At 39.8% G+C, this 10,721-nt stretch overlaps 1 protein-coding gene across 1 annotated transcript in view; it reads left to right on the top strand.

Moving 5' to 3' along the window:
• Positions 1-7,849: 7,849 nt before the first annotated feature.
• The window catches only part of DELE1 (DAP3 binding cell death enhancer 1), a 40,027-nt gene continuing 37,155 nt past the window's right edge, over positions 7,850-10,721 (top strand). The window contains exons 1-2 of the mRNA XM_039325955.1: positions 7,850-7,965; positions 8,049-8,148. Of these exons, the coding sequence (XP_039181889.1) occupies positions 7,929-7,965; positions 8,049-8,148 (137 nt within the window). The 5' untranslated portion in view covers positions 7,850-7,928. The remainder of the gene's footprint in view (positions 7,966-8,048; positions 8,149-10,721) is intronic.

The following is a 10,721-nucleotide window of genomic DNA, read 5'->3' as shown; positions in this document are numbered from 1 at the left end:
CAATACCTGGAAAGATCTTGGAAAAGATAATCAAGCAATGAATTAGCGAACACTTAGAGGCAAACAAAGTCATCATCAAAAGCCAACATGGGTTTGTCAAAAACAGATCATGCCAGACAAATCTTATTGCATTCTTTGACCAGGTGACAAAATTAGTGGACCAAAGGAATGATGTGGATGTAATTTACTTGGACTTCAGTAAGGCATTTAATAAAGTACACCATAACCTACTACTTGATGAGATAGAAAAATGTGGGTTAGACAGCATCACCACCAGATGGATTTGTAGCTGGCTGACTGGCCATACTCAGTGTGTAGTCCTCAATGGAACTGCATCTACATGGAAGGAAGTGTGTAGTGGGGTGCTCTTCAACATCTTCATCAATGATTTGGATCAGGGGATTGATGGGGAACTCATCAAATTTGCAGATGACACCAAGCTGGCAGGAATAGCCAACACTCCTGAAGATAGGCTTAAGATACATAAAGAAGGATCTCGACAGACTTGAACATTGGGCTCTATCTAACAAAATGAAATTCAGTGGTGAAAAAAGTAAGGTTCTACATTTAGGCAAGAAAAACCAAATGCACAGGTATGGTATAGGTCAGTGATGGTGAACCATTTAGAGACCGAGTGCCCAAACTGCAACCCAAAACCCACTTATTTATCGCTGGGTGCCAGGTGGGTGTGGCTGTCTGGTCATGGCAAACAGAGTGGGTGTGGCCAATGTGGGCGTGGTCACCTTGATGTTGCTCGTGGGGGAGGGACGCCTGTGGAGGCTGGGCAGGGTTGGGGGAGATCCAAGGGGACTCTGGCAGGTGGGATGGTGGGCAGGAGGCAAGGTGAGGCAGGGCAGGGGTGCCATTGTTGCAGGGCAAGGTGAGGCAGGTGGCCTGACACCATCGGCCCCCACACACAGAGGCCAACGGGCGCACAGGGACCAACAGTGTCCATCAGCAGTTATAGCCTGCCGGCCCCTCAACTGGTGCACTCTGGGGCTCCGCAGCCCACTGCCAGAAGTTCAGAGAAGCTGCGTCTGAGCTGGACAGACAGCTGACAGCTGAGGAGGCAATGCAGGGGGTCGTGCCCAGGAAAAGGAGAGCATGCAAGGCCAGGAGGGATGGGATGGAGGGGAGGGAAACCAGTCATGTTGGGTGCATCTGGCCATGTGGGACCTCAGCGAGTTAGCAGGCGGCTGGTTGAAGAGGGACAGTTGCCACCTCCGGGGCATGGCGCATTTCCCACAGAGATGGCTCTGAGTGCCACCTCTAGCACGCGTGCCATAGGTTCACCACCACTGGTATAGGACCTCTTGCTTGAGCAGAGGGCTGGACTAAAAGACCTTCAAGGTCCCTTCCAGCCCTATTCTATTCTAAATTCTTTCCATGTGGATGTAGTGCCATTGAGGTCTACTCATTGAGTACAATTTGTTAGCCAGCTCCAGATCCATCTGGTGGTGATGTTGTCTATTCCACCTTTTCCTAGCTTACCAAGGAATAGGTTATGGTCTACCTTGTCAAATGCCTTAGTGAAATCTAAGTATACTACATCCACTGCATTTCACTGGTCTACTACTTTAGTTACTTTATCGAAGAATGAGATGAGATTGGTTTGGCCTGATCTGTTTTTAACAAACCCATGCTGGCTACCAGTTATGATTTTATTTGCTTCTAGTTGTTTGCAGATCTATTTTTTTGATTATCTTTTCTGGGATCTTCCCAGGTATTAAACTGATTGGTCTGTAGTTTCCTGGGTTCATTTTTTTTCCTTTTTTGAAGATGGGGATCACATCAGCCCTTTCCAATCCTCGGGTACTTCCCCAGTACTCCAGGATTTATGAAAGATGTGATGCAACGGTTCTGAGATAACATTTGCCAGCTCTTTCAGAACTCTGTGATGTAGTCTGTCGGGTCCCGGTGGTTTATACTCATCAAGATTGGATAGGTATCGGATTGGATTTCTTATAAGGAATTACTCAATCTGGTAGGGAAGGATTGGCAATTAAAATCTTTAGCTGAGTTGAAGCAAGAAAATATTGTTTACTCTTGGTTTCAGTATAATCAATTGCTAGTTAGGTGGAGTCTAGATCAAAAGGTTGGTATTTCTTTAGATGACGTGAATTTGGTAAAACAGATTAAAGATCAATCTCGAGCCCATATAAAGAGAATTTATAATGTTTTAATAGAATTGGATTCTGAAACGGAGTTAGTTAAAGATTGTATGGTAAAATGGGCACAAAATATTCAAGAGCCGATTCTGTTGGACACATGGGAGACAATTTGGGTTAGAAATGTAAAATTTACTCAAGCTCAAAATTTGAGAGAAAATTTTTAGAAAATGTTTTATAGATGGCATTTGGACCCCCAAAAGTTGTCCTGTATGTATCCTAATTTGCAGCCCAAATGTTGGAGATGTGGTAGTTTAGATGCAACTTACTTTCATATTTGGTGGACTTGTAGAAATATAAAAGCTTTTTGGATTAAAATTTGGTGGAACATTCAAAATATTTTTAAAAGAAAGATAAAGTTTACTCCTCAATTATTTTTGTTGGGTATTATTGTAGATTTTGATGTTAAAGAAATTAATTTGATGTTGAATTTAATAACAGCAGCAAGGTTGTTGGTAGGGCAATATTGGAAGAAAGGTTCCTTGCCAACTATAGAAGAATGGACCCTTAAGATCTCAAATTTAGCAGAAATGGCAAAAATTTTGGCTTATTTGAAGGATCATTCACAAGAGAGATATATTTCAGTTTGGAGAAGATGGATAGATTATATTCAGAATAAATATGAGACTAAAAAGTTCCATTTACTTTATGAATAAATTTTAGAATATTATTATTATTATTAATAGTTTATTATAATGGAATTTTTATTATATTGTATTGTTTATGAATTAGGATTTTAATTTGTTTATATGATTAAGTTTATTTGCAAAATGTTTATTCTGTGTTAAAGGGGAGTTAAAGCGCATTATATTTGTTTATCTATATAGTTGATTAATGTTAGTTAGATTATGATTATTATATTTGTTACCCTGTATTCAGCTCTGGGAAGTGGAGGAGGGGGAGGGGGTAGGGTGGGTGGGTGGGTTTTGGGATATATTTTGTAATTTTTGTAAAACTTTTTAATAAAAAAAAGATTGGATAGGTATTCCCTTATCATTTTCTTGCTTATTTATTTTTTGGTTCTAGTATGTCTTTTGCAGTGGTTTTTTTGGTGTGTTGCGTTATAGTTTCTTTTTGTGTGAAAACTGATGCAAAATGTGAGTTAAGCAGCTCTGCTTTCTCCTTGTTTCCTGTAATTTCCTTGTCATCTTCTCTTTTAGTGGGACTACAGTTTCCTTGATTTTTTTCTTATTATTAATATGTTGGAAGAAACTTTTGTTATTGTCTTTGATTTCTGTTGCAAGTCTTTGTTCATTCTGAGCCTTTGCTTTCCTGACTTCATCTTTGCATGATCTGGCTGTCTGCTGATAATCAGCTTTAGTTATGTGCTTTCCATTTTTTGTATTTGTCCTTTTTGTCTTTTAGTTTGTTAGAGAGATTTTTGTGCAGCCATGCTGGTTTCTTCTTGACTCTTGTTTTTCTTTCTCAATGGTATTCTGATGGTATGGGCTTTTATGATCACATTTTTCAGGATTTCCCATGCTTCCTGGGTTGTTTTTCCCTTTAGGATTTTCATCCATGGGATTTTTCCTAGGTTCTCTCTGCGTTTGTTAAAGTCAGCTCTTTTGAAGTTTAGGATATTGGTTGGATTGTTTTCTATTGCTAGTGTTTACATTATATTAAATTCCAGTATGACGTGGTCATTTTAGCCCAAGGTTCCAGTAATTTCAATTCCCTCTATCACTTCTTCTCTATTTGTATGGATTAAGACCAGTATAGCTTTACATGTAGTTCCCTCCTCCACCTTTTGGGTCACAAAGTTGTCAGCTAGGTTGGTTAGGAATCTGTTTGATCTCCCGCTCACAGCAGAGTTTGTCTCCCATGCATTTGTTAACTGGTTGGCAAAGAGTTTATCTATTTCTTCTAATTGGTTGGGTGGCCTGTAATATATACCTATAGCAATGTCACTTTTTTTTCTTTTATATTGACCCATATACATTCTGGAGAGATTTTATCTTTGATCATGTGCATATCTGCAGATATGTAGTGTTCTGTTACATATAGTGCTACTCCCGTTCCTCTTTTTGTAGACCTGTTTCTTTTGAACAATTTGTATCCATCCATCAGTCCATTCCAACCTGGTTTCGTCCCACCAGGTTTCTGTTATGCCAACTGTGTCATACTCTTCCTCGTGTACTATTGCTTCTAGTTCACCCTATTTGTTCCCCACACTTTGAATGTTTCTATATAAGCATTTAAGATTTTTATGCCTGTCCGTGGGAGTATTTCCTGTATCTCCTGGTTATTGTTTGAGTTTTTCTTTTTTTTTTCATCATTGCCTACCTCATTGTTTGATTTGTTTTCTTGGGATTTGTGATTGGTTTTGGGTTCTAGAGATTCTAGAGATTGGTCACCCTCCCCCCTCAGTGTTAGTTCAAAGCCCTCCTGATGGATGGAAACTAATCAAGGAGAGAACCATCCTATAAATAAGAAATTATTCACAGAACAATTAATCAGTGGAACGGCTTGCCTTCAGAAGTTATGGGCGCTCCATCACTGGAGGTTTTTAAGACAAGATTGGATAGCCATTTCTCTGAAATGATATGGGGTCTCTTGCTTGAGCAGCAGGTTGGACTAAAGACCTTCCAGCTCTGTTATTGTGTTAAACTGGATGCAGTATTCCAAATATAGCTTCACTAGTACAGTATAGAGCTATACTATCACTTCCCATGATCTTGATGCAGCATAGAATTGCACTGGCTATTTTGGCAGCTGCAGCACACTGCTGACTCATACTTAAACAGTGGTCCTCTCATGGGCACTACTCATGATCCAGGTATTGCTTATTCTGTATCTATGTATTTGGCTTTTCCTGCTTAAGTGCAGGACCTTATTTTCCTCACTACTGAACTGCATCTAGTCTGTCAAGATCCTTCCGAATCTTGCATCTATCTTCCAAAATGTTAGGAATTCCCCCCAGCTTAGTATCATCTGCAAAATTAAAATTTAGGCAATGAAAAATGTCTATACCTATAGAATGAAATATGTTCAGGTGTTGTCAGGGCCCACTTCAAAACCTCATCCCAAGAAAGCAGAACTTTTGAAAACGGTTTCTTCCAAAAGGAACTTTTATTAGGTGAAGCTGATAGCAGGCATACTAGACAGGATCTGAGGATTTCCCACGCAAAACGATAGGTAAAAGTATCCCAAGCAAAACCCCACCCCATAGTTCATCCAGTCAGTTCAAATGGCTCAATCCCCATGTGTTAGCTTCCTCGTGGAAACAGGGAGATAAGATCTGGTTGTAGCTGCGATGTTTAGGCAGCTCTTCGCACGTTCTCTGGGGCCGCAGAGATAAAGCAATCGCTGGAGGTTGCATTCCATTCTTACCCTCCCTTTGCTAGCTGACAGTAAGGGATGGGAAAGTTCACATGAAATAATGCAGGAAAGCAAAGTGTTATATTATAGCAATAGAGGAAGTCAAGACAATAACCCTCAAGCACTCCCCCTTCCCCCCTAGGAGTATGGCAGAACCCAGGATGAGAAGAGAGAGATTTGGGTCAGGACAAAAGAAGAGAAAATAGCAAAAGCAGGAAGGAAGGAAGAAAGGATTGGGGAATCTATTGATATGGGTTCTGACAGGTGTATAGTAACATATGTGGACTGCATAAATCCAGGTGATCACTATATGTAGTCATCTGGATTTTTGCAGGTCAAATCCCTAATACCCATATTTTAAGTGGATGTCGTGGCTGACAGGGAAAATACAGCCATGCTTCTGTATTATATCTACCTGTAGCAGAACAATGGCTTTGTCCACAGAGGATACCAAAACACAAACTACTGGACTACATTTTAGCCAAATGTGGCATGAACCCACCCAATATATTTATAATTCAGTGTGTCATAAAAATCCAAAATAATAGGATAATTCCATAAAGTTTGATTAAGTTAATTATGGTTAGCATTTATTTATTACAATGGAGGGTTGAAAGAAAAATCTTCATCAGGGTCCAGTCCAAGCCGGGAATAAACAAAATAGAGGCTGCTTTAGAAATGTTCTTGTTTATTGAAGAGCAGAACCACAACAGCATGTGGCTCTGGGGCAGCTGACTGCATGGTGCTGGGAGTGGTGGGTTTTTATACCTTCTTGGGCTTTTGTGTTTGGAGTTGTTCCTGTTCCTGTGGCATGAACTTTGACCTGAGGTTCAGTGTGTCTTTTTGGTATTCTGATGGTGGTGGATTAATCATATTATGTCCTAAAGGTCATGTCTTGTTTCTCTGGGGCAGTGGTTGATGGCTATGTCCTGTGTTGGATTTTTGGGTGAGAGGTTGTTGGTTCTAGGGGTCTTTTTCTTTCTAATCCAGACATGTCAAACTTGCGACGTCATGTGACGTCGTGCAACGTATTGGGCCGGTTTTGCCATTGCTGGCAATGGGGTGGGTGCGGCTTCCGGATAATGTGTCCGGCCTGCGGGCAGGCAGTTTGACACCCCTGTTCTAATCCTATCAGCTCCAAGCTTCCTGGCTCCAGTCTTTCTGAAAGGATGATCAAATCTGCATTTCTACAGGGTTGGTTTCTGCTTGGGGCAGAGAGACTTGGAGAGGGTGGTAGTTTCTAACTAAAATTTTCTCCATTATTCCTTTGGCAGAATATACTATTCTGCCTTTTTAATATACCCCAAAATATTTCTTTCTCTGGGGGGGTGCTGTTTTCCTACAGGAGTATGTGCTGCCTCATCAAACTTCTAAACATGTCACATGAACGCATAGAATTATTTGAATATCCAATCCTCTACCATATTCAAAAAACTCTCATATATTGCAGCAAGGACTTAGATTTCCCATCTTGTCTAAGCTAAACACTCCAACTAACCTCATCTTTGTAAAAGGATTTCCAGTATTTGAGGGCTGCCACAAAGAAGAAGGCATCAAACTATTCTCCAAAGCAACAGAGGGCAGGACAAGAAACAATGGTTGGAAACTGACCAAAGAAAGAAGCAACCTGGAATTAAAGAGAAACTTAATTTCTAACAGTGAGGACAATTAATCAATGGAACAGCTTGCCTTCAAAAATCATGGGTGCTCATCACTGGAGGTTTTTAAGAAGAGACTAATAGTCACTTGTCTGAAATGGTATAGGTTCTCCTGCTTGAGCAGGGGGATGGACTAGAAGACCTCCAAGGTCCTTTCCAGCTTCTATTCTATTCTATTCTATTCTATTCTATTCTATTCTATTCTATTCTATTCTATTCTATTCTATGTTTAAAGATGATTAAAGTATGGGAGGAGGGAAAAACTTTAAATGATTTTAATCCTTACAGAGTTTTATCTTAATCAGTCATAAAGATTCTCTCTAGTCCAACTGCAAATCTAATTACTTCCATGTTGTTTTCTTGGCAACAGTACAAAACATGGTTTGCCTCTGTTGTCTTCTGATGTTTTCTTTCCACTTCCAAGTCTGAGCTGTCATTATGAAGTTTTTTGAAAGACTCCCTTTCACTATCACAAAAATTCGATATCATTAGCTTTTCCAAGTCACTAAGGTACTATCCTCGATTGTTTCTTCAATATTTCCTTTCATTTCAGACCAAAGAAGGAAAAATAAATTTTAAGAAACGCGAAGAAAAAATCTTGCGGATAGAAAATATCCTAAAAGATCGAAATAAGTTGGTTTGTGAGGGGAAAAAAAGATTCTAAAGAAACTCGCAGCATATTGCTTATGTATCGTCTATATTTTTAAGTTTATGCAGCCTATGGCCTAAGCGCGTGCTCGCTTGCTCTAGAGTCTAGTAGTCTAAGCCGACCCGACGCGGGAAGATGTTATGGCGCTGGCTGTGGAATTTCAGCCGAGGAGGTTCGCTTATCTTTTGTCAGAGGTTTGCCTGCGTGCTTTTTTCTCACCTAGGCCTGATGTATATCTTCTTTTGCCTTGCTCAGTGAGATCACCTGGAGGAGCTGTTGCCGGCCTTTTCCGCTCCCGTCTTCAGGAAGGGGAATCGTTGCTTCTCGGCCAGGAGTCTACGCAGACGGATAACAGGTAAGACCCGGGCGCCGGCGTCCGTCCGGTCCCGTGCCCTGAGAGGTAAAACTTAACGTTTAAATTATACGACTCCATCCAGAGAGCGGAAGAGTGCAGATAGGAGTGAAAGAAGGGCACGAGAGGGCCTTTCCCCCCAAGCTCTGTATTTGAGGGGGGAAGGGAATAGGTTTTTGAGCAGTCCGAGAAATGTGGCTCGTCGCTTCCTCGAGCGCTCGGAGAGGCCAATGGTCGAAATTAATTGGATGGTGTGAAAGGTTAGCCAAAACAGTGCTTTTCAACTTCAACAGCTTTTAAGATGTGTGGACTCCAATCAGCAATAGCAGTTAAACCAGAGGTCTTCAAACTTGGCTCTTTTATGAATTCTGGGAGTTGAAGTCCACAAGTCATAAAAGAGCCAAGTTTGAAGACCCTTGACTTAAACTGATATTTAGCTTAATAGGGCTTCACAGCACTCTCTCAGTGGTCTACGAATGTCAGCATATTGCACCAACAGTCTGGGTCCTCATTTTACTGGAAGGACGGAAGGCTGAGTTAACCTTGAGCCAGTCAGGATTGAACTCCTGACTGTGGGCAGAATCAGCTTGCAATACTGCATTCTAACAGAGCTCCCAATTCTCAGTGTTTATGTGCATTGCAACCGTCAAGGTTCCTCTTTGCAGGTAAGTAATGCAGTCATCTGAGAGTCATTTGGGGTCATTCCTAGTTGCTGTCATTCACATCTAGGGAGCAAGTGCTACCACTGCTTTGGCAGTGAAATCAACTGCCCTTGGCAGGGGAAAAAAACTCCCATCTGCTCAGGGTGCCATTTTCAGAGGTGTGTCTATCACTGGAGATTTTCAAAGAAAGATTGGATCAATTGGGATGGTTTGAGGATTCTTGCCCTGGTCTGAGGGTTAAAATTTTTAAGAAGAGACTGGACAGCCATTTGTCCGAAATTGTGTAGGGTTTCCTGCCTGAGCAGGGGGTTGGACTCGATGACCTCCAAGGTCCCTTCCAATTTTTTTTTATTATTATTGTTATTATTATTATTATTATCATCATCATCATCAGAGTCATAAGTTGTTTCCATCTTTCAAAAAATACTGCTTAAGATTTTCAATCTGAATTTAAAATAAAAGTTATTAATTTCTGATTTTCATGAAGGAGCTAGGCTGCTCTAAATACTTGGTTCATATTAATTTAATGCTGTTTATGTTTCTAATGAATTGTAGTAACCAAGACATATTAAAGCAGTGTTTCTTAAAACGTGATTCTATTCTTAAAAGATTGTTTCTTAATACTCTCATGTTATTTTTACACAATTCAAATATTTACAAATGCATCATTTTTCATTTTTAATACAGTATATCTATTCTACATAAATATAATCAATGCAAACAAAAGCTCTTTTGGGATCCTTCATTTTTTAAAAGTTGAAAGAGTCTTGACAGCAAAACATTTAAGAAAAAAATACAGGATCCAATCTGGGTTGGTCACCAGTCTTCCAAGCATTTGGACTCAAATTTGACCAACCCAAATAGGATCTTGCAACATTATCCTGTATATTCACCTTCATAAGAAAAAATCATTAAGGTAATGTCTAGTTCCCATATTTGCTGGAACGTAAGATGATACAGTGCTACCTATAAAGGGATAGAAACAAAAAAGAGAGATAGATAAAAATTAGTGCCTAATGTAGACTTGCCAAATTGATTTCAAACCAAATTTAAAGATTCCACTGTGTATATGTAATCTGAATATATTTAATATTTATATGTCATATTCATACTTTATAATTAGCATTAAGTAACTATAAAATGTGTGTTTTTTTAAAAAAGTCAATTCTCACAATATACCAGTCATTCTCTTCAACAAACAAATTGCAGAATTGAATGCATTGTTATAATTATTAGGTCTTACAGAAGTAGGATTTTCCAGGTGTGGGAGATGTGAACTCTAAAGAGACAAGCAATCTTTTTCTTTCTTCCTATTTCCATTGGAGTAAATAAGGCCAATTTGGGGGGAACTTTGCCTGTTTGCTAATTTTGGAGAAAGGTGGTGTTCTAATCAGTTCATTTTGGCCACGTGGGTTTATATATAAATTAAACATCAAAGGAGCTAAAATGCGTCCCTGCCTTACCCCTCTATAAATTGGAATCTCATTGGTATAGTAGCCTTTGCATAGTGCAGTGAACTTTCAATCTAGATTTCTGACAAAGGTTTTGTATGAGCAATAGTAACCATCTATCGGTGGTATGCAGAAGCTTTGCCCAAAGCCTTGCTCTGGGAACTAGATCAAATGCAAACCTGAAATCGATAAGTGCAGTGTATAATGTGGAGCCTGCTTTAGTTATATATTTTTCAGCCAAATACTGAAGCACGAGGGCATGTCCATAAATAGCAGAAGTTTGCTTGCTCATCAGCCAATATGTAGTCTGAATCCAGTCAAATTATTATATAGGTGTCTGGTTTAGAGTTTGCTTATTATGCTAACAGGCTAATAGGCTAATAATGTATAGGCAGCTCTCAGGTGTCCTTTGCATGATAAGCCCTAGTCCTCTGTGATTTGTGCAGTGTGATCAATCATCAGA

The sequence above is a fragment of the Crotalus tigris genome, unplaced genomic scaffold (assembly GCF_016545835.1).
Source record: "Crotalus tigris isolate CLP2741 ecotype Arizona unplaced genomic scaffold, ASM1654583v1 scf7180000024339.11422700, whole genome shotgun sequence".
Classification (NCBI taxonomy): Eukaryota; Metazoa; Chordata; class Lepidosauria; order Squamata; family Viperidae; genus Crotalus; species Crotalus tigris.
This window is presented reverse-complemented; position numbering and strand designations above follow the sequence as displayed.